General features: G+C 41.2%; 1 protein-coding gene across 2 annotated transcripts; it reads right to left on the reverse strand.

Moving 5' to 3' along the window:
• Window positions 1-13,374: 13,374 nt before the first annotated feature.
• SDR9C7 (short chain dehydrogenase/reductase family 9C member 7) lies at window positions 13,375-26,505 on the reverse strand. 2 transcript variants are annotated; one of them, XM_077111087.1, is made up of 4 exons: window positions 26,073-26,505; window positions 22,717-22,975; window positions 21,882-22,045; window positions 13,375-17,580 (listed from the first exon to the last, which is right to left on the reverse strand). In XM_077111087.1, exons 1-4 carry the CDS (start codon window positions 26,371-26,373, stop codon window positions 17,363-17,365), a joined length of 942 nt encoding a protein of 313 aa, XP_076967202.1. In that variant the 5' UTR covers window positions 26,374-26,505; the 3' UTR covers window positions 13,375-17,362. The 2 variants fall into 2 exon arrangements, with proteins under 2 accessions (XP_076967202.1, XP_076967203.1); XM_077111088.1 differs by lacking the exon at window positions 13,375-17,580 and adding an exon at window positions 21,521-21,806.
• Window positions 26,506-26,605: the final 100 nt, after the last annotated feature.

Genomic DNA, 26,605 nt, shown 5'->3' on the forward strand with positions numbered 1-26,605 from the left:
TAACAGACTAAAATTACCAATTAAAAGATACAGATTGGCAGAATGGATTAAGAAACATAATCCAGCTATATGCAGCTTACAAGAGACTCATTTTAGACACAAGTATACAAAGAGATTGAAAACGAAAAGATGGAAAAAGATTTTCCATGCAAGTTGTAACCAAAAGAAAGCAGGAGTAGCTATATTAATATTGGACAAAACATATGTATAAAGACATCATAAGAGACAAAGAAGGACACTATATACTAATGAGAAGGTCGATTCACAAAGATGATATAACAATCATAAATATTTATGCTCCCAATCAAGGAGCTTCAAAGTACATAAAACAGACATTGGCAAAACTGAAGGGAATGATAGATGTTTCAGCAATAATAGTAAGAGGCTTCAATACACCACTCTCCTCTATAGATAGGACAACTAGACAGTAGATCAACAAGGAAATAGAGAAGTTAAATAACTTGATAAATGAATTAGACCTAACAGACATACATAGGTCATTGCACCCTAAAGCACAAGGTTATACATTTTTCTCTAGTGCTCATGGAACATTCTCCAGGATAGATCATATGCTGGGACAGAAAACAGGTCTTTATAGATTTAAAAATATTGAAATTATTCAAAGCACTTTCTCTGATCACAATGGGATGAAGCTGGATCTCAAGAACCACCAAAGAATGAGACCATTCACAAATACATGGAGATTAAATAGCACACACTTAAACAACCAGTGGGTCAAAGAAGAAATTGCTACAGATATCAGTAGCTATCTGGAGATGAATGAAAATGAGAACACAACTTATCAGAACTTATGGGAGGCGGCAAAGGCTTTGCTGAGAGGGAAATTTATTGCCTTAAATACCTATATTAAAAAACAAGAAAGAGCAAAAATCGAGTACTTAACAGCAACCTAGAGGAACTTGAGAAAGAACAGCAAACTAACCCCAAAGCAAATAGGAGAAGAGAAATAACAAAGATTAAAGCAGAGATAAATGAATGGGAGAACAAAGGAACAACAGAAAGAATCGATAAAACCAAAATTGAGAAAATCAATAAAATTGATGGGCCACTACAAGACTGACAAAGAAAAAAAGAGAGAAGATGCAAATAAACAAAATCAGAAATGACAAGGGGTGCATTACCACAGACCCTGAAGAAATAAAAGAAATCATAAGAGGATACTATGAACAACTATACACCAACAAACTAGACAACTTAGATGAAATGGACAAGTTCCTGGAGACACACAAACAAGCTACACTGACTCAGAAAGAAATAGAAGATCTCAACAAAGCAAGTACAAGTAAAGAGATTCACTCAGTCATCAAAAATCTTCCTACGAAGAAAAGCCCAGGGCCAGATGGCTTCACAGGGGAATTTCATCAAACATTCCAGAAAGAACACCAATCCTGCTCAAACTTTTCTAAAATATTGAGGAAAAAGGAACTCTACCTTACTCGTTCTATGAAGCTAATATCATTTTAATACCAAAACCAGGGAAAGATGTTATAAGAAAGGAGAACTACAGGCCAATCTCCCTAATGAACATAGATGCAAAAGTTCTCAATAAAATATTAGCAAATCAAATCCAACCACACATTAAAAGAATTATACACCATGACCAAGTGAGGTTTATACCAGGAGTGCAAGGATGGTTCAACACAACAAAATCAATTAATGTAATACAGCACATTAACAAATCAAAAAGGAAAAATCACATGATCATCTCGATTGATGCTGAAAAAGCATTCGACAAAATTCAGCATCCTTTTCTGATAAAAATGCTCCAAAAGATAGGAATCAAAGGTAACTACCTCGATATGATAAAGGGAATATACAAAAAAAAAACCAATAGCACAACATACTCAATGGAGAGAGACTGAAAGCTTTCCCCCCAAGATCAGGAACAAGACAAGGATGCTCACTGTCAGCACTATTATTCAACACTGTGCTAGAAATTCTAGCTAAAGCAATCAGGCAGGACAAAAAAATAAAAGGCATCCAAATTGGAAAGGGAGAAGTAAAACTCTCATTATTTGCAGAGGATATGATACTATACTTGGAAGATCATGAGAAATCTACAGCAAAGTTACTTAACTGTAAGTGGTGGGATATAAAATTGATGGGCAAAAATCAGTAACATTTCTATACACAAACAATGAGCTAGCTGAGGAGTCAGTTAAGAAAAAAATTCCACTCAAAATAGCAACTAAAAAGAATCAAATACTTAGGAATGAACTTAACTAGGGATGTAAAGGACTTGTACACAGAAAACTACATAACGTTGTTAAAAGAAATCAAAGGAGATCTAAATAGGTGGAAAGACATTTCCTGCTCATGGATAGGAAGGCTGAATATAGTTAAGATGTCAATTCTCCCCAAATTGATCTACAGATTCAACACAGTACCAATCAAAATTCCAACAACACACTTTGAAGATTTGGAAAAGCTAACTAGCAAATTCATCTGAAAGAGAAGGAGACCCTGAATAGTTAAAAGCATCCTAAAAAAGAAGAACGAAGTGGGAGGATTAACACTCCCTGACTTTAAAACCTATTATAAAGCCACAGTGGTCAAGACAGCATGGTACTGGCACAAAGACAGAAGCATTGACCAATGGAATTGAATTGAGAATGCAGAAATAGACCACCAAATCCATGGTCAACTGATTTTTGACAAGGCCCCCAAATCCTCTGAACTGGGACAAATTAGTCTTTTAAATAATTGGGCATGGAAGAATTAGATATCAATAGCCAAGAGAATGAAAGAGGTCCCCTATCTTACACCCTACACAAAAATTAACTCAAAGTGGATCAAACACCTAAATATAAGAACTAGCACCATAAAGCTTCTAGGAGAAAATGTAGGGAAACATCTTCAAGACCTAATAATAGGAGGTAGCTTCCTAAATTGAGTTGTCAGCAAAGTAATGCTTTCTCGCCAAAGGTTGTGGATTCTGGGGCTGGCTGCTTGCAATATTGTCCTTGGCTTTTCTGTCACATGGCAAAACCCATGGCAATATCTTCTCTTTTTTCCTCTGGGTTTCTGTGACTTCTGGCTTCTCCCATGGCTTTTTCCCTTCTATGTCTGAATTTCATTCTTCTTATAAAGGACTCTAGTAATAGAAATTACATCTCAAACCAATTCAGTTGGCCATACCTTAACTAAAAATAATACCTTCAAAAGATCCGGTTTACTATGGGTTCATACCCAAAGGAATGGATTAAGATTAAGAAAATGTTCTTCTGGTCTACATAATTAAATCCCCAATAATGACTAAATGTGAAGAATATTTAAACACTTTGTTATTAAAGAAACGGTGATACTATAGTCATTAATCAAACATGTGTGTGAAATATGCTTGATGTTTATCCAGTTAAAATGATTGTTCCATGCATATAATACACTAATATGCACTCATCAAAAATTGTTAGAGAAATGTGTTAGAGAAAAACTTTAACAACATGGAAATGATTATGTTAAATGTAAAATAATAGTCATAAAATTAGTATGTACAGTATGATTAAACTTTTATTTTTAAAAATATAAAAACAAGGGATACAGAAAACAGAAAGGTTACAGAATGTTAACAATAGTTATCTTGAAGTGGTAGAATTTCCTTTGACTTTTATTTCCTTCTTCATTTTAGCTATAGTTACAATAATTTCTATAATTAATATATTTATAAATTTTATAATCAGAAACATAATATATATATTTAAGAACAGTTGGATCTTGCTTTAAAGTATGTATGCTTTACAATTCTGTTAAGAATATACTTCTTCCTTCATATTTGAGAGCCATAATACATAACCCCCCTTGGAAGATTTTCCCCACTCTATTCAGCAAATCTGCTCCCAGTAGTACCTAATTAGTAGACTTTGGGTCATATGATCTTTCCCGCTGGCTGTAATTAATTAGCTCAAGGGTGAGTTGAGCCTAGTTAAGCCAATAGATCATCTCTAAATTTGGAATTCGGACTCAGAATCTTATTTCCTATTGATATCTTAGACTGGGAGCCAAGTAGGACTGTAGAGGCCATTTCCCACCATAGGCATAGAAAACTAGAAAAATTCAATTTCCAAAGAAAGAGGACAAAATACAGAGATGTAAGCATATTAGAGACCCTATGACATCAAAGATTGACAATAAATTTAATAAAAGCTACACTGTTCACTAATTCATTTCTGTAAATGTAGATTTTTGGGGGGAATCCTGAAGAGGGAGCTGACTTCTATGATTGGATTAATGCAAGGCAAACACATTATGTAGGGGAGCTGGTGATGAAGACAGGAAATTCTGAGAGTGAAATCACTGGGAATTAAAAATTCCTGTAGCACTTCAAACTTTCAAAACTGTGGAGTGATGGGGTCCAAAATGAGATCTCCAATGATAAAGGGGGACCCGGACATTATCTGGGTTATAGATTAATAAATTCAAAATTACATCTCTCTGTCTCTGTCTCTGTCTCTCTTTCTCTCTCTGTGTGTATATGTATGTATATATAAACATATGTATATATATAAACATATACAAAAGGATGACATTAGAAAGTAGGAAGGCTAAAGAGGGTTAGAGGATTCTATTAGACTAGGTGGTGGGGGAAGGGCTATAAGTTTACCTTCTTTTTTTGCTCCCCTCTTCTTCCCCTCCAAGAGGGGGAAGTTTCCAAGACTGTTCCATTGCTTTGTGATGTGCACCCAGAACTCTTGTCCAGAGTGCACATTCTCAGGGGCCATTTGCCTGAGACAACAGTTAATGCTAGATAATGGAAAACTACCTCCATTTTATGGTGGGGCCTTAGTATGGTGTGACCGAGATTCAGCTCTTTGGCGCATTGTTTCCTTCTTCTTCTTCCTACATAGGAGCATAGGGCTCCTTCTTTGGTTACCCTGCAGAGGAGTTAATTTTTACCAATGTTTGGAAAACACCGAGACATCCATCAGGTAAGAAACCTTAGCCCCAGGCCCTAGCATATATCACCTCTTTTTTACTTGGTTTCTCTTCCCACTTTTCTATTCAACTATGTCGACAAAGAGAAACCCACAATGGAAACTTTTAAAACAATTTTTCCTTCTCGGGGAACAGATGGGGCAGGGTGGGTATCAGAGCAGGGAGAAGGGTTTCCATCCAGATCTCACAGAGCTAGGTATGTGGTGCATGAAAGGCAACGTGATATTTGTGGCTTCTTAATTTATAGGCTCAGATTCATAGACAACACAGACTTCAGTGCTATAAAAACAGAATTTATTAGGAAAGTAATTAAAAGAGCTTTTAAAAATAAGGCATAGTTACACCTTACATAGTTAAGATGGCACCAACACATGAAGAGAAGTGCTGGGAAGTCTCGGAAACAGCATTCAGAGTCTCGTTAGTAAAAATCCACAGCAGAGCATTCTTTTCCTGGATAAGATTCTGATGAAACTTTCTTTCTCATAAAATTTTCCTCCTCCTTCTTCCTTCATCTAACTGCTTGCATACAGTTTATATGGTATCATATTATATGGCTGAACTCCAATTAGCTTACATAACCGGGCTCAGTTGGGTCCTCTGGGAACTGGCTAGGGACCAAGAGGAGCTTCCTGGGACCTAGATATCTTTATTAAAGTACACGTCCTTCTGGGAGGATAGCCAGTCCTTCCAGCTGGAGTGCACATTTCAATAATTTCTTACCAAGGTCACGCAATGGCAACATCAATTGAACAGAACAGACTCTACAAATTTATCATTCCCTTACAATTACAGGACTCCAGGGTGAAATCCCAAACACATAAATTCAGTGGCGATGGTTATCTTATTAAGAAAGTTCATACTCCTTACTGGAGAGCAGCGTCTTTTACACTGGTTCATCAGTCAGCTTCCTGTCTTAGGTGTCTCTGTGCTAAGTGAGGACCTTTGTGATGGCCTGATCTGGAGAGCAGTGCTAAGCCTCTGAATGCTTCTGACCAGATACTAGAACCTGAGCTCTGCCCTGGGGATCAAAATCCTCTTTGTGTTGGAGCATCATAAACTTGAGGATCTGAGATTCTGTGACCTTCCTCAGCAAAGGACTAACAACTGATAAATCAATTGAAGATTACATCCAGAAAACTATTGTTTGAGTTTTTCAAAGAAAAATATTTGTATCACTTTAAAATAAGTAATTACAAGAGAATTAAGAGGCAAACTACAGGGCTAGGAGAAAATATTTGCAAATTACATATCTAACAAAGGACTTGTATCTAAAATATATACAGAATTCTCAAGACTTAGTAAAAAAAAAAACACACACACACACACAATTAAAAATGGGTGGGTAGTGCAATGGTGGCTCAGTGGCAGAATTCTTGCCTGCCATGCTGGAGACCTGGGTTCAATTCCCAGAGCCTGTCCATGCCAAAAAAAAAAAAAAAAAAAAGGGCAAAGGACTTTGTGATAAAGCAGAATTTCCAGAAAGGAAAGATCCTATCCCCATGTTTGTATCAGTTATATGGTGCAATTGACTTTTAGAAAGGAAGATTATCTAGGTTGTCTAATCTAATCACATGAGTCCTTACAGGCAGAGAACTTACTGTGGCTGGTGAGAAGATGAAGACAGATGAAGAACTCAGAGATACTGGACACATGAAAAAGACTTGGCACTCGTTGCTGCTTTGAAGATGGAAGGAGTCACAGGAGAAGAAATGAAAGTGGACTCTTTGAAGCAGAGAGTGGCCTCCAGCTGAGAGTCAGCAAGGAGAAAGGGAGCTCAGGCCCACAACCATAAGGAATAGAATTCTGCCAATAACATGAATGAGTTTGGAAGTGGGTTCTTTCCCACAGCCCAAGTGGGAGACTTGGCCAGCTGACACCTTGATTATCATCTTTGTGATACACTGAACATAGAACCCAGTTGAGGTTGTCCAGACTTCTGACCTACAGCACTATAGGTCAGAATTGTTTTATGCCACTAAGTTTGGGATAATTTGTTACGGCACCCTAGAAAACTAACATAGATTTTAGTACCCAGAAGTATGGTGTTGCTGTAACAAAACGTGAAAATATGGAAGTGGTTTTGGAATTGGGCAGTGAAGTCTGGAAGATCTTTGAGAAGCATGATAGAAAAATCTACATTATCTTGAACAGACTGTCAGTAGAAATATGGACATTAGAGAGTGCTGGGGAGGGCTCAGAAGGAAATGAGGAGCATTATGGAGAAAATCCAAGTCATTTTGAGAATACCTAAATCTCTGTGAACAAACAATAGGCAGAATTATGGACATTAAAAACACTGTTGGTGAGGGCTCAGAGGAAGTAAGAAACATGTCATTGCAAAGGGAAGAAAGGGGGATCCTTGTTACACAGTGTCAGAAAGCTTAGTGTAATTGGATCTTGCAGTTATGTGGAAAGTAGAACTTATAAATGAAAACTTGGATATTTAGCTGAAGAGATATCCATGCAAGGTGTTGAAGGTGTGGCCTGATTTCTTCTTGCTGCCTATAGTAAAATACAAATTGAGGAAAGTATTGTTACATGAAAAGAAACCAGAACTGGATGATTTGGCAAATTCTCAGCCTATAAAGTTGGCAAAAGATGCTACAATTAAGAGATTGATTCCAAAAACATGGCATGGAGGGAAAAAAGGATGACTGTGTGGGTATACAACCTTTTGCTAAAAATCAGAAAGATAAAAAAAGTCAGAGCTTTCAGTCATACAAAAGGCTTTTTGAAGAAATTAAAGATGTGACTTAGAAATTATCTCAAAGCAGAGAACTTCTAGGTAGCTTACAGACATTGTCCTCAAACATGTTAGCATAAAGCAAAGAAAGAAAAGGGATTACCTCATAAATATCTGTGGATGAGACATTCGTCTAATGGAGTGAAGCCCTGTGAAACCATGAAGAGCTCACAAAATTCTTGAGAATATTATATCAGCAGAAACATGGCCAACTTGTTCTCAAATGAACAGAGAGAATACAAAATGGGAGGAAGCTGTATTCAGATACCCAAAATTCTACTGGCAGGAAGCTAGCTGATAAACTGACTCAGCTGTAAATGCATGTTCTGGTTTGAAAGCTGGTGGAATGTGATATACCAGAAATGGAACAGCTTTTAAAGGGGGGGGGGGAATTTATTTGCAAGTTTACAGTTCTAAAGCCATGAAAATGTCCAAATTAAGGCAAGGCTATGAAAATGTCCAAATCTAAGGCATCCAGGGAAAGATACCTTGGTTCTATTCCAGAAGGCCAATGAAGTTTTCTCAGCTGGAAAGGCACATGATGAAGTCTGCTAGCTTTTTCTCCTGGCTTCTTGTTTCATGAAGCTCCCCCAGGGGCATTTTCCTTCTTCATCTCCAAAGGTCTCTGGCTGCGTGGGCTCTGTTGGTTCTGGCCGCTCTTGTGGCTCTAAAGATTTTTCCAAAATGGTTCACTCTTAAAGGGCTCCAGTAAGCAATCACACTTGAATGGGTGGAGACACATCTCCATGGAAATCACCTAGTCAGAAGTTACCACCCACAGTTGGGTGGGTCACATCTCCGTGGAAATAATAAAAGGGATACCACCCAGCAATATTGAATGAGTATTAAATGACATGACTTTTCTGGGGGTACACAACAGATTCAAACTGACACAATGTGCATTACCTATAATGAGAAAAGAAAGATGGTTCAGGGGGCAGATCTAAGAGCCCAGTTGGTGATCTGACAGCCTGGAAGATGGCACCAGGAACACATAGTACAGAACCAAAGGCCACAGGCCTTGAAACCTAAGGAAGTTTGCCTGGCTAGATTTCATAACTGCTTTGGTCTGGTTACTCCTTTTTAAGCTTTGGTTTCCCCCATTTTTAACCCAGAATGTCTATAACTGTTATCCTGTGCTCATACCATCATTATATGTTGGGGACAGGCAACTTGTTTCTTTAATTCCACAGGTCCAAAGATAGAGGAATTGTGCCCAGGCACCTCGTCCACACATGATTTAGATGATAAAATTTGGGACTTTGGAGTTGATGAGATTTTATGCTTTGAGTTGATATAATGGGATGATATATTGGGAACTTTGTGATGGTATGAATGTGTTTTTCCTGTTGGATGGATGTGAATTTATAGTGATGAAAAACACACCAGTGGTTGCACTTAGTAAATAAGAGCCTTACTATTCTTGTCATTTACCATGTGCATTGAATAGTAATTATTGTGGTTCTCAGATTTTTATCCCCCCATTGTCTTCTCAAAAGAACATTTCTTTCTTGTTTTTCATTATCATAAACAGTGCTATACCAAGCATTCTTCTTTATGCCTCATTGTGCCTGTGTGCAAATGCTTCTCTAGTACATACCTAGAAATGGAGTTTCTGAATCAGACCATATTTTTTCCAAATACATATTTTTTTTACAAATTTAAAAATTTTGAATAACAAGCACATGCACATGGTAAAAAAAAAATCAGTAATAGAGGTGTGCAGTGAAAAGAAGTCTTTTCCCTAGAACTGTCTCTCAGTCCTCTAGTTCCTTTCTGTAGAGACAAACACTGTTGCTAGTCTCTTAGGTGTTTTTCTAGAGTCATCACTATCTCCTTTTAACATAAATATTGGCATGGTATACAATTTGTTATGAATCTTTGTCTCTTTTAAATTTTGAAGCAATCTCAAATATACAGAAAAGTTGCAAATATAGTACAAAGAAATTTGTTTTACATGAACCATTTGAGAGTGTATTTCCAAACTAATGACCTATTGCCCCTGAATATTTTAACTCTATTTCCTACAAACAAGAATTTTGTCCTACATAACAAAAAACAACTATGAAAATAAAGAAATTACACTACCACCATATTAAGTCATTGAAATCTAAGGATTATATTAAGGAGTATGCTAAGGAGTATGCTAAGGAGTATAATCCTTCCATGCCAGAGATTACTAAAAGAAATCAAAGAAGACCTAAATACATGGAAGAACATCTGTTTTCATGGACTGGAAAACTAAATATTGTGACGATGCCAATTCTACACAAAATGATTTATAGATTCAATGGAATCTGAATCAAAATTCCAACAGTTGACTTTGCATAAATGGAAAAGCCAATTACCAAATAACCAAAAAAAAAAAAAACACCTTGAAAAAGAAGGTTGAAGTTGGAGGACTCACACTTCTTGACTTTAAATTATATTATGAAACAATAGTGGTCAAAGCAACATGGTACAGGCACAAGGATTTCAACCAAAGGGATCAAATTGAGAGTACAGAAATAAACCTTCATGTCTATGGCCAATTGATATTTGATAAAGTTGCCAAGTCCACTCCATTGGGAAAGAATAGTGTCTTCAACAAATGGTGCTGAGAGGACTGGATATCCATACGCAAAAGAATGAAAGAGGTCCCCTATCTCATACCATATACAAAAATTAACTCAAAAATGGATCAAAGACCTAAATATAAAAGCCAGGACCATAAAATTCCTAGAAGAAAATGTAGGAAAGTATCTTCAGGATCTTGTGTTAGGCAATGGTTTCTTAGACTTTACACCCAAAGCACAAACAGTGAAAGAAGAAATAAATGGGACTGCCTCAAAATTTAAAGCTTTTGTGCATCAAAGGACTTTGTCATGACAGTGAAAAGACAACCTGCTTACTGGGAGAAAATATTTGGAAACCACATGTCTGATTAATGCTTAATATCCAGAATATATAAAGAAAGCCTACAACTCACCACTAAAAAGAAAACCCAATTTAAAATGGGAAAAAGTCTTGACTAAATGATTTTCCAAAGAGGATAGACAAATGGCTAAAAATCACATGAGAAGTTGTTCAACATCGCTAGCTATTAGGGCAATGCAAATCAAGACCACAGTGAGATATCATTTCACACTCAGTGGAATGGCTATTATTAATAAGACAGAAAACCACAAGTGTTGGAAAGAATGGGGAGAAATAGTAATACTCATTCATTGCTGATGGGAATATAAAATGGTGCAGCCACTGTGGAATTTCCTCAGAAACTTCCAGTTTGGCAACCTAGTTCCCCTAGTCCCGCTGCTGAGTGTATACCCAGAAAAATTGAAAACAGAGACTCGAATGGAGATTTACACACTGATGCTCATGGCAGTATTGTTCACTGTTGCCAAAGGATAAAGGCAACCCAGGTGTCCATCAGCCAATGAAGGGATACACAAAATATGGTATATAATGTGATGGAATATTATTCAGCTGTTAAAAGGAATGAAATCCTGATGCATGTGACAACATGGATGAACAGTAGTGACATCATGATGAGTGAAATAGTCCAGACACAAAATGACAAATCTTATATGGTCTCACTGATATGAACGAATTATAATAAGCAAACCCATAGAGTAGAATCTGGAATCTAGGTTACTAGGGGATAGATTGGGGATAGCGAATGGGGAGCTGATGCTTAATTTGTACAGAATTTCTATTTAGGGTTGATTGTAAAGATTTGGAAATGGATAGTGGCGATGGTAGCACATTATGGAGAGTTAACAAACAGCACTGAATTATGTTTAGAAATGTGGCTGAAAAGGGAAGTTTTGGGTCGTGTGTGTTGCTACAGTGAAAGTTAGAAGATAAAACATGGGACTGTATAACACACTGTACCCTGTTGTGGATGATGACTGTGGTCAATAGTACATTTAAGAATATTCTGTTATGAATTATAACAAATGTACAGCACTAACACAAGGCTGGGTAGGGGACACCACAAAAAGAATCCCATACGCAACTTGGTGATTATAGTGACATCATGTAATGTAGAATGTAAGTGGGTAAGGAAAGAAGAGCAGTTGTCAGGGGGTGTGGGTCAATGAAAGAATGGTTGAATCAATAGATTGGAGGTCATGGAGAGATCAAGAAATATCTGGAGAAGAGATGGTGACCTGGAAAGACTGGAAGAGGTGGTTGCAAGAATGAGATGCATGCAACTGAGTTTCTAAGGTTTCTAGGAAAATAACAGCTCTGATATTATCCCTATCTTTGTAAATTATCATCTGCTTTCCCAGAAACCAGTTGCCAGGACCCCTGTATCCTAGGTCAGTACAGCCTGCACTTTGTCCTAAGCCAGCAATTCTCAATAAGGGCTGTGTGAAAGCACACAAAGTCTCATAATGCTTGAGAAGAGCTCAGAAATTTATCAGTTAATAAGTAATAATTAAGATACAAAGGTTGTAAAGGGCTTCCCTTCAAAAAATACATTAGAAAGGAGTCAAGATTAACTCTATTGCCCCTGTCTTTGGTTTAAAGAACTTGCAGAGCTCCAAGGATTTTTTCCCACTCCACAGAAGGGAAAGGGATGTGAATTCACCTTTTTAATTATTTTTTTTTATTTTTTTTTTATATTACTTTGTGACTTCTTCTGGAAGAGTGGTGTCAAACTTTTTGACTATGGCCCACAGGACAAAATGCACTTTCACTTTGTTTTGTGTCCCTTCTTTCACCTTTGTGACTGTTCAATTGCTTGTGATACAGGCCTGGAACTCTAGTCTAAAGTGTCCATTGTTAGTTGCTTGAGACAGTGGTGCACTTTAGATGCTGGAGACTTACTCTTTTTTCTGAATAGCTTAGTGTGGCTAGGGCATTGGTTCCATCTTCTACTCCCTGTGTGGGGTGGGGCCCTTCCTCTGTCCCTGTACTACCTACAGAGGAATTCATTTTTACCAATCTTTGGAAACACCTGTCAGGTAAGGGATCCCTAGACTTAGCCCACACACATAATGACACTTATTTTCCCATTTTTTTTCTCACTCTTCTACTCAATTATGTTGACATAGAAAGATACTTATAAGGAGAACTTTGAGGACAGAGTGGGGCATCATCCTTCTAGGTGAACAGATTGGGCAAATTAAGAGTTAGAGTAGATCGTGGTGAATGAAAACACAACTATGTGATGATATTGTGAGCCATTGGTTGTATAGTGTGGATGGACTGTATGTGTGTGAAGATTTCTTAATTAAAAAAAAAAGAGAGTAGAGACTGTGGTTTCTAAAATAATGTCACAGACCATCTACCTGGGAGTGGTAGAGTGCTCCAGGGTGAAATTGCTCAATCACTGCAGTACCACCCAAGGCCTCTGCCTCAAAATTCAATACACTCAGGCCCCAGTAGCACCCCACTATCCCACAGTTCAAGCCAGACTGTGAACCTCCTATCTCTCTACCTTCCCTCCTCTTAAAAAAATTAATGAATTTCTCAGTTACTCTCTGGGAAAGATCTAATAAAATAATACACTCTAAGTTGTTAAAGACTGAGAAGCAGCAACCTCTTAACAATTTTAGAGCAAAAAAAGGTTCACAAATTTATAAAACATAGAAAATGTGTCACTGGATTTCCTCAGATTGCAATTAAGTTATGACCCATGCTATTCTAGTTTGCAAGCTGCCAGAATGTGATATACCAGAAACAATGGATTTTAAAAAGAGAAATTTATTAAGTTGCAAGTGTACAGTTCTAAGGCGATAGAAATATTCAAATGAAAGTAAGGCTATCAAAATGTCCACATTAAGGAACCAACAAGAAGTGACCATCACTCAGGAAAGGCCGATGAAGTTCAGGATTTCTCTCTCAACTGGAAAGGCACATTGCAAACATGGTGACATCTGCTAGGTTTCTCTCCAGACTTCTTGGTTCATGAAGCACCCCCAGGGCTGTATTCCTTCTTCATTTCCAAAGGTCTCTGGCTGCATGAGCTTTGCAGTTCTTGTGGTCTCTCGTTCTGAAGCTCTTTCCAAAATGCTTCCATTTTTAAAGCATTCCAGTAAACTAATCAAGACCCACCTGGAATGGGTGGACTCACATCTCCCTCTAATCAAAGGCCATAATTGGGCGAGTCACATCAGGGTGGAGATAATCTAATCAAGTTTCCAACCTATAGTTCTGAATAGGGAGTGAGAGAAAGGGCTACCTTCAGGAGGTGGATCAGTATTAAAACATGGCTTTTCTAGGGTACATAATCCTTTCAGACCAGCACAGGGTCCTCTACTGGTGCAGCAGAATTGACAGGACAGTTTGGGTTGCAAAGGAAAGTGATTTCATAGCTGATGGAAGTCTCATGGTCTAAGATCTGCCAACCTGGCTTCCCTGGCCCTCAATTTCTTCCTCTTTAAAACTGGAATAATAATACCTACCTCTCAGGATTGTTGAGCCTTAAATACATGTATAAAGTGCTTAGAACAGTCTCGGGCCTGTGGTGAGCACTATGGAAGCTTCTCCTATTACAGTGTATGGGGAAGCCAGGGGCAGGAATCCTGACTCTGACACTTATTAGCTGCATAATCTTATGCAAATTATTTTCTCTCTCTCAGCCTCAGTTTCCTCCTCTATAAAATGGGGATAACCTCACAGGGATTGTTGTAGAGATTAAATAAAATTAAATTGTGGGAAAAGGGGCGTGTAATAGTTCAGTGGTAGAATTCTAGCCTGCCATGCGAGAGACCTGGGTTTGATTCTCGGCCCATGCACTTCCCAAAAACAAACAAGCAAACGAAAGAAAGAAAAATACAATTCAACAAAATGGTGCTGCAATAATGGGATACTCGCATAGAAAAATAATAAAAGGTGACCCCTGCTATACAGCATATAAAAAATTTTTTTACTGGATAATGAGCAGAAAGCACTAAGCACAGTACTTGGGGCAGATTAACTGCAAAGGGGCACAAGAAAGCTTTTTGGTGTGAGAGAAATGTTCTATAGCCTGACTGGTGGAGGTTGCACAGGTATATTCTACATCCAAACTCAAACTGTGCACTTAAAATGGATGCATTTTATTATTATTTTTTGCACGGACAAGCACCGGGAATTGAACCCTGGTCTCCAGCATGGCAGGCGAGAATTCTGCCAGTGAGCCACCATCACACCACCCCATTTTATTTGTTTTTACCTCAATAAAGTTGATTCGTGAAAAAAATAATAAGGTAAGCAGCCTCCCAGTGATCTACTAGATCTCCATCTTTTCTCTTTTCCATGGTATTTGTTGGTATCTAAAATTATTTCATTCATTTCTTTATATTAGAATAAAATTAGAACATAAACCCTTTGAGGGCAAGCTCTCTGTTTTATCTACCATTATAACTCCAACATCTAGAACATGCCTGGCACATAAAGGTGCTCAATAAATTATTCTTGATAGACAGTCTAACTGATTAAAACCCTTCAGTGTTTCTACCTCCAAATTACATACCAACTCCTCTCATTTCAATCTCCATTGAGCACCTGCAGTGATCTTCTGAAAATGTGAATCAGCTCACATTACTCCCCTGCTTAAAAAAAGTGGAGGAAATATGATTAAGAGGTTAAGTGAGCAAGAAAAGGAAAGTCAGTTTAAAACTCCAGGAAAGTAAAATAGCTGTATGTAGTGGGTTTAGTAAATTTTTGTATCTTCAACAAAGATAACTTACTTTTGACCTAAGTTCAACCCTCTCAGTAGCACAGAAGTTTTAGTTTGGAATTTTCCAGGGTAGTGAACATTGTCAATGACCCCCTAACATCCCTATTCTGACCCATGGATAAGCTAAGCAATTGGTCACACCTTACCCCTTGTCAGTGATTGGTTCATGGATGGACAGGCCTAAGCCCGTTTGGTCCAGTGAGATTCAAGGACCCAGCGGGTGTGAGATGGTGAATCTGATGTGTCTGTTTTGGAGACACAGACACTCTCTGATGTAGAACATCTTCTACTCCAATTCATGCATTTATGTCCATCACTGTCTCTTATTCACTTATTTTCTCAGAACTCAGGAAGAGAAGGTTTTTTGTTTATTTGTTTGTTTAGGAATAAGTAGTAAAGTTTATTAAAAAGAAGGTGTATGTTAGAGAGGTTAATGTGGACTTGCCCGAAGGAGGGATGAAAGGGAAGAATTTTGACTATTACAAATAAGTGGCAGCAAGCTCTAGCCTATATCTTGAATCCATATTGGAAGAATTAACATAATCAAATAAGGTTTCAGTTTGGATTTGGTGGAGGTAAGAGTGGGAGAATCGAAAGTCCATCACACTGAATGAAAATTCTGAATTAGAAAATTTATTTTTAAATACCATCTTATTATTTTCAAAGTTCAGCCAAATAATGAAGAGATACGTTAAATACTTTATAATATAATTAATTCACATTTGACCTTTAGTATGTGACCATTCCTCAGGATTAGAAAAATCTTTTCAACAGAATTCACATGGCCCAGAAGTTTAAGGTTTATTATTTTTAAATCTAGTATTTAAATTTTAAATCTAGATTAAAAACTTTTAAATCTAATTCCATGACTTTTTTGACAAAGTCACTATTTCAGCGATAGAGTCTCCTATAACTAAAATAGAAACCCTGGCCTGGGAGTCTGAACTCCTGAGTTCTGTCCCTGTCTTGGCCACTAAGTGGGGGCCTTGGGTAGGTCATTTCCACTCTGAGCATTAACTGTTTCCTCCATGGAAGTGTCAGCATACGTGTACCTAGCTATATCATAATCATGCCAGCACTTGTTACAAATACAGATTTCAAGGTCCCATCCCTGGCCTACTGAATTAGATTTCTATCATCGGGGCCCAGGAATCTGTATTATTAACTATCCTGGTGACTATAATGCACAAACCTATTGGATGATGCACAAAACAATAAAAATCTGATTTTCTGATTACTGTTCCTTCTATCACTGTCCCTCCTATCTTTGCTACTAGATGTTGTGTTTCCAAAACAACAAACATAAACAACTAAACAAATAAAAACCCAAGATTGTGATTTAATCATCTTTATATCCCCTGGCACCTACACAATGCCTGGCATGTAGCAAGTACTCGATAAATATTTGAAAAATTAATCAAGGATAATTAAATAAACAAATGGTATTTAATGTGAGTCCCAATCACATAGGGCCAGAAAAATCTGAAGAGAGAGAAAAATATTTTAAACATGCGCTTGACAATAGTCTTGCATTCCCTGCTTGCCCTACTACATATTTAAATTAGTGGGTTGTCTAAATGAGGTTAATGTATATTTGCAGACCCAAGAGGAAAGTGATTGAGATTCTCCTGTGGGCAAGATTATCCCTATAATATTTCCCAGTGCTGGTGATAACTGAGAGGAGCTCAAGATTCAGAAGAAGCTGGTTGTCCTCTCAACTTTTCCACATCCAGTAAAAGCCAGATTCTGACTGGGGTGACACATCCTAGGGCCATGCTGCAGGTCTCTGAACTCCAAAGGCCACCACAGGTTTCTGTGGGGCCTTAGCAGGTTGGAAAAGGCCTCATCTTCAAGTTACATGGAAGTCCTCCAATGGTGGTGCCTGCAGAGCAAGCCATCTTTGCAGCCAGCACGCCCCAGGATGTCTGATACCGCCTCTGGTGATCCCACAGTCCCTTCTCCCACCCCCCACTCCTCTACACTCGACTGACCATCCCTTGAGCCTCCTAGGCTCAGACAGAGTCTGCTGGTCTTGGAAAGTATCGGCTCAGGAAGAAATCTGTCACAGGGGTGGGCAACTTAGCCAAGGGGATGTAGAGGAGTTTGGCATCTAGGCCAGGATTATAGCGGACGCGGGGACTCCGGGAACAAATGGCATGCTCCATGCTGTTGGTGACCTCGCTGATCTTTGGCTCTGCCAACTGCATCGTGTTTTTTAACTTGTCAGTATCTGTTTAAGGGTATGGGGAAAAAAAATCAAAAGTTCCATTATTCTTCATAAAAGATGGTTTCTTCTGAATTCCACCCAAGCACCCTTTCCATCAGTTCCTTGATCTAATTTCAAGCAGGCCTGCCACACCCTCCAGATTGTCCCTTATACAAACACTCCCTAAATAATCTTCTTTTTCCTGTTCAACAGTTGTGCATTGAATTCATGCTCTTGCACTGAAATAACAATTGACTAGCAATGAAAAGACCTGTGCCCAATTCTGCCACTTGTTTGTTTTTGACCTTGAGCTTAAAAATCATCATCTGTAAAATGGGAATAATAATACTTGCCGTGAAAAACAATGAAGATGATTTGTACCAGGGTAGACAGAGAGGGACAACAGGATAGAAAACATGTGCAGTAAGCATATAGAAAAATTAGAAGGAAATAAATTGTCCGCCTGGTGGGATTCTTAGTTACTGCAGGCTTATTTTTTTTTTTCTTGTACATACTCCCCAGAATTCCCAATTCTGATACAAAAGCATGAAGGAAAAATGTTATTTAACAATAGTAATACATTATTATAATTGTTATTATTGGATTTAAATGAGCTAAGGGAATAGATGAGCCTCCTGTAAAGCACCGACAAATGTGAGGGGTTATTCTGATCACCTGGCGTATGGGGTGTAGGAATGGGTGCAGGAAGGGTGGAGCCGCATCTGTACCCTCGTTCCAGGGTTTGGGGATTGGGGCAGGTTGGTGGGATTCAAAATTTATTGAGAATCCCAAGGACTCCTGCAGGAAATGATACCTGAGAGTCAGACTTCTAGAATGCAGGGTTAAAGCTTGAAAACAAAGATGGAGCAAAAGCTGCCCGGCCTTTGGGGGCTTTCCAGGCAGGCAGGGAATTTGCTCACCCAACAGAGAGAACATCGGAAAACACCCTCTGGGTCAGCACAATGGGTGTGTGTTCAGCGGACCGGGAACATTTTAAGTGAGGCCCCTGAGTGTGATATTCAGCCCAGACCTCGAGGAACTCCCTTTATATTTTTAAAGAGAAAATTGTTACTGTGAAAAAGCCAAGCTATATATATATATATTTTTTTTTTTGGCATGGGCAGGCATCGGGTATTGAACTTGTGTCTCCAGCATGGCAGGCGAGAATTCTGCCACTGAGCCACCATCGCACTGCCCCCAAACTATATTTTGGAGTCCTAAAATAGATCATGCTAATGTCAAAGCCAACTGTCCAGAGAGCAATAATATCATAGGAATGCAACACCCTGGCCTCCAACCTTGGGCCTGACACAGAGACGACCACCAGCAGGTCCGCGGCACGGAGGAGAGTCCCAACTGATGGAAATCTCTAGGACTTTTCTTCTCCCCACAGATTTCTAATATAGCCGAAACTAAATGAATATTTTTTTCCCTTTAGTATTTCTCCCTGCGTTTTCGGTAAACCAATAAATGGAAGATAACCACCACGCCCCAGGTTCCCCGAATCCTAACCCTGGTGTCCATCCTGGACGTCTCCTCCCTCGCCCCCAGCCCCCACAGGTCTAATGTACACCTGGAGTCCATCACCTCCTTTCCACCTCCTCCGGCCTTCGTGTCCACAACACCACCGTGCCAAGCCTGAAGCACAGCGGCAACCAGAGCGGTCTTTGCTCATCACAAATCGATCAGGTCCTTAATTCTCCTGGCGCTTGGCCCTCTCCAATTTCTCCCCGCCAGTTCTGCTCCCCACACTACCCGGCCCCTCTGGCTTCTTTAAATTCCTCACTGGAATTTCCTACTTCAGGGCCTTCCTGTCATTGTCCTCTCTCCTGAAAAATCTTCTCTGCCCCTCCCCACCCCTCCACCCCTGCCACTTTCCAGCCTCCTAAACTCTTATTTTTCCTCAGAGTCAACTCTGAGAAGCTTTTGGGCCCAACTCCTAGTACCATTTTTTTCCACAGCCCTAGACTGTTCCTTCCTGGCAGTTAGCCACGTCTGTCACTAAGCGTAGGTGTTTTGTGAAGATCTGTCTCCCCTACTGGGCCTGAAGCTACAGGAAGTAGCTTAAGTGAACGGTTGTCCTGTTCACTCTGGCTCCACAGCTGCTCATAGAGCCTGGCACACGGCAGGCGTCATAGAACATGAATTAAATGAATGAATGACTTGCATGGTTTCGGTGGCTTTTTACCTTGTTGATGTATGGTATGATGTCCCTGAGAGCACATCGCTAAGATAAATCCCCCTTGACAGTTAAATACTTGCCATGGATTTGATTAAGTGATTATACTTAGCCCACCCAGAGTTTCTGGGTGTATTTCAAAGATTAATCTCTTTGGATTGTGGATAATTGATATCTGAGGATCTCTCTTTGCAATAAAGAACTTATAGCTTGTAGGCTTGAGTATAATGGAGAAAAGGAGGCCACACTAAGGGAGGATAAAAATAACAGCAAACTTTTAATGGACCAAGCGCTATTCTAAGTACTTCGAATATATTAACTCATTTAATTCCCAAAACCCATTGTAGATGAGAAGTTAAATAATTTGCCCTAAGCAAACAGGCAAGTTGAAATTTGTATTCAGGCGGCCTAGTTCCAGAGTCTAAGAGTTTAGCAACGACAATAAATTGCTTCTCAGAAATGTTCATGGAATCCAAGTAAAATAGGAAATATATATAACTTAGGGCAATTTGTAGGCAGGCTGCAGAGGTCCAGAGGGAACAGGACAGGACTGAGAACCCAGCTGCTTCACCCTGGCCCACTGAAAACCCACCTCAGCCAGCAAACTGCCAGCCCCAGCTTGCTGATAAAGAAGCAACTGGAGGAGTAAGAAGCCCACCACTGTGGTTGTGGTAGGTTGAACCACTTACCCCAATGGAAAACATGTTCTTAATCCTTGTTCCTGTGCAAGTGAAACCATTTGTAAACAGGACCCTTTGAAGGTATTATTTTTAGTTCAGGTGTGTGGCCCAACTGAATCAGGGTAAGTCTTAATCCACGTTACAGGAGGCCTTACAGAAGAAACCAGAAACCTTAAAAGGAGAAGAAACCAGAAAATGAGGCTCCAGAGGAGCCAGAAGCCAGAAGTCAGCGGAAACAAGAAGGGCAGACACAAGGAAAGAAAGATCACCACGTGAAGAGAGACAGAAATGCAAGTCAAGGAACCCCAAGGATTGCCGGCAGCCAGCCCCGGAACACAACCGGGAGCAAGCAGAGTCTTGCCAAAGCCTTGGTTTGGACTTCTGGCCTCTGAAACTGTGAGCCAATAAATTCTTGTTGCTTAAGTCTAACCAAGTTTGTGGTGTTTGGAATAACAGCTCTGACAAACTTAAGACAGTGGTGCTGGCTAATGGTGCCAGAGCCAGTTTCTATTGGCAGGTTGGAGATTGCCCCACACAAGGTCAGCTACAAGGGTGACTCTGGGGGGCTGCTCTCCCTTTACGCCCTTGGAGCTGGAGAAATGGAGAGAGCTAGGGGATCTTCTGAATCCAGCTGGCTCAGCTTCTGGATTAGATGCTCCCTGGTAAGAGTATGGAGGCTTCCGGTTCTCAGGTTGGTCTTTCTCCCCCTACCAGGAGGTGTGCCAACAGGTGTGTGGGCCAATTCCTCCTCCACTGCACTTTCAGGCCACCTCCTCTCCAATCACTCTCCACCCCCTCCACCCCCCTACCCCACCCCCATCCAGGCGCATCCATCTCCCAAACCAAAAGAATTACAGGCAGTTTTTTGGTGGGGGCGGATAGTTCACAGCTGTGAAAACCCACCTCCACCTTCTAAAAACACTTGAGATTCACAGGAAACCCTTAGCTTAAGGAGAGAGTGGGAGCTGCCTGGAGACCCTCCCTTTTAAATACCTGTGTGTGCCTTTGCCTCTTTATTTACTTAACAAGCACTTGGTGTGTGCAAGGCACTTCACAGGTATTAATCCTCATGGCAACCCTGTGAGGCAGGCCCTATCATTAGCTCTGTTTTATAGAGACATAGGGTGATGTGGCCAAAGTCTCTGCTGGTAAGTGGCAGAAACAGGATTTGGCCCCTGGCAGTCAGACTCCAGTGGCCATGCTCATAATCACTTGTCTAAATTTATTTCAGTGCATTTTCACCTAAATAATGATATGGGCAGTATCTATCCTGGCCCCTATCCCGGCAGCTATGGTTCTGCCACTCCCAGCAGTTATCCATGTGGTCTCTGTTCTGCAACCCTAGCAGTGTGGCACTGGGCCCTTGATTTTCTGAGCCTCCATCTCAGCACCTGCAAAATGAGGGTGGGTCAGTGACCCCCAAATTCTCCCCTCTCAGAGATTCCTCTCCCACCCGGGGAACTTACAGATGCGGAAGTATTCTTCTCCGTAACTTTCCCGGGTTTCCTGAGGCAGCCGCTCCCACAGCTTTCGCATGCGTGACTCCAAGCTCTCCTTGCCCAGAATGGACGTTCGATAGTTTCCTGGCTCAATGATGCTGACCTTCACCCCAAAATAATGGAGCTCACGCCTGGGAGAAAAGAGTTGAATTCAGGCTGGGATCCCAAGATGAAAGTAGGTCATTGGGGGAGTCGCCTCTGACACTTTTGGTAGGGCCTGTCTCCCGAGGAGCCCAGGAGGTGCTCCCCCCACTTCCTGCACCAGGCTGGCATTGACTTCACAAAAATAAGCCCTTCTTTAGAGCCTCCATCCTTTCCCAAACCTGGTACAGCAGTCACTGGACAATTAGCATTAGAGAAATCCAATGGGGAGGAAGTCAACTAGGCCAAGACCTTACCTTTTATCAGCAACCTCCCACTCCCAGCCTCTTTCCCAATTCCCATGGTGGAGAAGGAAGTGAGGGGGGCGGTCTGTGCAAGACCTGCATCCTCCTTGGAGGGTCTCCTGATAGGCACCTCCACCCCAAGTTTTCTATGTCTGTTCAAAGCCCTCTCCTTCATACTCCCACAGAGGATTTTGCTCATTCTGGGACAGCCCTAGAAAGACAGACCTGACCACCTCCCATCACAGCCCCACCTTTTCTCCTCATTCTTTCTCTTGGTCCTAGGCCTCTGTCATTCAGCCTCCCCCCACTACTGTTTTAGCTTCCTGCTCCAGAACCCTTATCCCTGTGCTCTCACCCCCAGCCGTCTCTTCCTAAGGTGAGACCCCCAGAATGGTTTGGCTCCAGCACCCAGTCACCTGATGCTGTCAGAGAAGGCCTCGACGCCAAACTTAGAGACGCAGTAGCCGCCACCAATGACAGCCACACGACCCCCGCAGCTGGACATGTTGATGACCCTGCCTCGGGCTTTCTTGACCATGGGCAGCATGTGGAGGGTGACTTCAATCAGTCCCACCAGGTTTATATTGATCACCTTCACAAAATCCTCCTTGGTCATCCACTCGTTGGGACCACTGGGCAGGCCCACACCAGCATTGTTCACCAGGGCCCAGAGGCCTGGGGACAAGACGGAGAGAAAGAGAACCATGGAAAATATCAGCAGTGTCTATGGGAAAGTACCAGAGTCCACTACCCACTGACTCAGGCCACTTAGGGTGGTTGAGCAGGTGCCCAAGGGACAAGACAACCCAGCTGGGAGGCAGGGTGGGGAGCTATGACAGCCTGAAGGACAATGTGCCTTTTATTAATTAGTTTGTCCAGAAGAGGAACCTTTATCTGATTCATACAAACTCAAGGCCGGCTATCTGGGGCCTTGTGTCAGCCACAGTTTAGGCTTTAGCTAATAGCACCTAAGCTATTTAGCTCTTAGACAGACATCTTTTTAATATCAATGAATTAATGTTCAAATTTCTTCTCCCACCATGCTTTCCCCTCTCTATTCACATAAATATAAGAAGCCAACTCCACTTGACTTTTTACCCAAGTCAATTCATTCATTTATCCATTTACACAGTAATTCATTCATACATCTCTTCTGCCAATTACAGGGCAAGGTGCTAGAGACATAGAATGAACAAGATAGGGACTCATCTCTTAAGGAGCTTATAAATTTATAATGTTTATAAATATAGAAAATGATTAAGTAAAATAATTATGGAAAAATATGATAAGGGTTATCTTTGAAATATTTAAATTGGGTTGGTATAAATGGAGGGAAATAATGCTAAGCATTGCCTTTCAACCCTGCAGTGGCCCAGGGTTGAAGAACCCCAGGTTCTAGTTCTGGTATAACCTCCAGCCTTAGACAAGTCACTTCTCTCTGGGCTTCAGTTTTTTCATCTGGCTGGACTAGAATACTTGTTTCCAGCCTGTGTTTTGCAAGCCTGAGAGCTTTCAAGGCGGAGCCCCAGAACTTGCTAGGGGTGGGGGATTCAGGAGAAGCTCTACTTTCATTTGTCTTACATATCGAGCTTGCAAGTAAAATTCCACTTGGGGTTGAAAAATTCGCTGCTAAAAACATTTTGGCAAAAGCTCCAAGAGCCTGTTCCGGCTCTTTTATTCAAGGATCTCATAAGCCCTACTCCCCTAGCCTTTTCTCTTTCCAGCCCTCCTCCATTCTCTCTCCCCCGATATGAACCACCCCACCTTGGCCTCTGTTGCCTCCAGTTATTCTGATGGGGACACTTTCCACTCTCTCCTAAGGGCAGGTCTGGATACAGACATCCACCATGACTTGTCTCTTCCTCTATATCTGGGGTCCCCACATAGGCCACATCCCCACCCTATCTTCCTGTTTTTCTCCACTTCAGAAACCCCAGAAGACCAACTGGATGGCAAGACTCAGAATCTTTCTAGCTGTTGTGGACTCTCTCATTTTACAGAAGAGAAAAATGAGACTCTGGAGATACAATGACCATATATAAAACCCAAGTGCAGTCTGTCTGAGAAGTAGAGACACACACTCTCCACTACCTCTGGTTATCCCCGGTAACTGCTCTAGCAGAGGATGCAGAAACAGAATGACATTTTTTTTTTTTTTTGGTCTGTCAAGAGCAACTAATGAGCCATCAAAACAATGCTAACAGCTTTAGCTTTATGCCAGCTGGACATGTTCAGGGACTCTCAGGGGCAACAAGAGAACATGCAAGAAACCTCTCTACCCACTCAGTCCCAATGCTTCTTAGACCAAGAATGCTGTCCAGTGTGATAGGCAGAATTCTGGTTCCTCAAAGATGTCCACACCTTAATCCCTGGAGCCTATGAATATGTTAGATTACATGGCAAGGGAGAATTAGGGTTACAGATGGAATTAAGGTCTCTAATCAACTGACCTTAAAATAGAGAGATTATATGGGACTAGCCTGTTGGGCCCAACATAGTCAAAAGGGTCCTTCCAGGTGGAAGAGGGAGATGCACAATCAGAGAGATGACAGTATGTAAAGGATTTGGCCCAACCTTGCTGGATTTGAAGATGGAGGACTTGAGTGATGTATCAACGAATGAGGGTGGCACTTAGAAACTGGAAAAGCAAGGAAATAGATTCTCCCCTAGAACCTCCAAAAGGAATGCAGCCCTACCAATACCTTCATTTTAGCCCAGTGAGCCCCATTTCAAAGTTTTGACCTCCAGAACTGGAATGCATTATACTCGTATTGTTTTAGTCCCTAAGTTTGTGGTAATTTTTACAGCAGGGGTAGGAAATTAATAAATCAGTGAATCCTTAATACAAGTGACTCAGGTTGAATGTAAGGAGCCTGGCAAGACAGCCTGTTGAAGAAAGAAACTCACTCTTGCTGAGCTATTCATTAATTCATTTAACAAACACTTATTGAGCACCTACTAGGTGCCAGACCGTGTCCTAGGTACTAAGGATATTTCAGTATATAAAAGAGTCCAAAAGCCCTGCCCTCAAGAAACTTCATTCCAATAGAGGAAACAGAAGAGGAACAAAGCAAGGAGTAACTGTCTGGCTCCTCCTGGGGCCCATGGCTCTGCTCCCCAGCCTATAGACAAGAACCTCCAGACTACTTCCTTTGGGGGTGAGGACACTCCCAGGCTGCTGCTTCTGCCACAGCACCAGCCTGTTCCTCCTGTTCCCCTGTCCACACCCTGCATGCAGGAAGTTCTGGAGTTCCCCAGCTGGTTCAGTCCCAGCCCACAACCTTCTTTGCCAATAGGAGTAGCCACTATGACACAGGCCCTCGCCCTAAGGTCAAATCAGAATTGATCATCCTGAAAGGAAGAAAACAGGTCTCCCTCTCCCCTGCCTTCTTGCCTCACATAGTCAAAGAGATCAAATGCCCCCTACTCACAGAATCTCTACCTCATGTCCCCTCTCCCCTACCTCCCAACAGGACAGTGAGCTCCTATTTCTATAAGACCTGATGGTTAGGGCTATTGAAGCCCCTATTAAAGCACATCCATCTCTAAGGGTTTGGGAATAAAAAATACATCATCCCACCCCTACCTCCTCTTGCAGACCCTACCCTATCCCTCATGCAATGATTCCCAATCAGTCTCATCCAGAGACACAGCCACTTTCAACTACATTGTATGTCCCACCTCATCTGAACAACAGAGTCCCCGATGCTATCAGGTGCCCGTGAGAGAAAGATGGATAAACTGAGAAAGCCAAAGAATACAATTCACCCACCTTGCTCTCCTACTTGGTCCCTCACCCACTGGGCCGCCGCCTTGATGCTCTCCGTCTTGGTGACATCCAGTAGGGTGGTCTGCAGCCGGTAGGAGGTCTCCCGCTGAAGCTTCTGTGCCCCCTCCTCCGTGAAGCAAGCAGCTAACACCCGCATGCCCCGATCAACCAGCTGCCGAGCCAGCAGGTTCCCGAAGCCCGAGTCACAGCCAGTGATGAAGACATACTTCTCTGAGAGATTGCGGACCAGGTTGTAGTTCTTGAACCAGCGATACCAAAAGGAGAAGTCTGTGAGAGCCGCCATGGGCTGGGGAATAAGTGACGGTCAAGAAGGAGTAGGCTCAGGAGACAGTGGGAGAGGCTGGTCCTCTGAGCCCCAGCCAGCAATCTGCTGGCATTCACTGAAAAGAAGAGTTCTCCTCCTTTCCAGGGCTTACAACAGCTACACGGTCCCTGGGCGAGCCACTCTGTAATTTTTATAGGTGGATGCATCAGCACACCAATTAGTCTAGACACAAGAAATTCAAGTCCAACCT

Source organism: Tamandua tetradactyla, chromosome 7 (genome assembly GCF_023851605.1).
Source record: "Tamandua tetradactyla isolate mTamTet1 chromosome 7, mTamTet1.pri, whole genome shotgun sequence".
Taxonomy (NCBI): domain Eukaryota; kingdom Metazoa; phylum Chordata; class Mammalia; order Pilosa; family Myrmecophagidae; genus Tamandua; species Tamandua tetradactyla.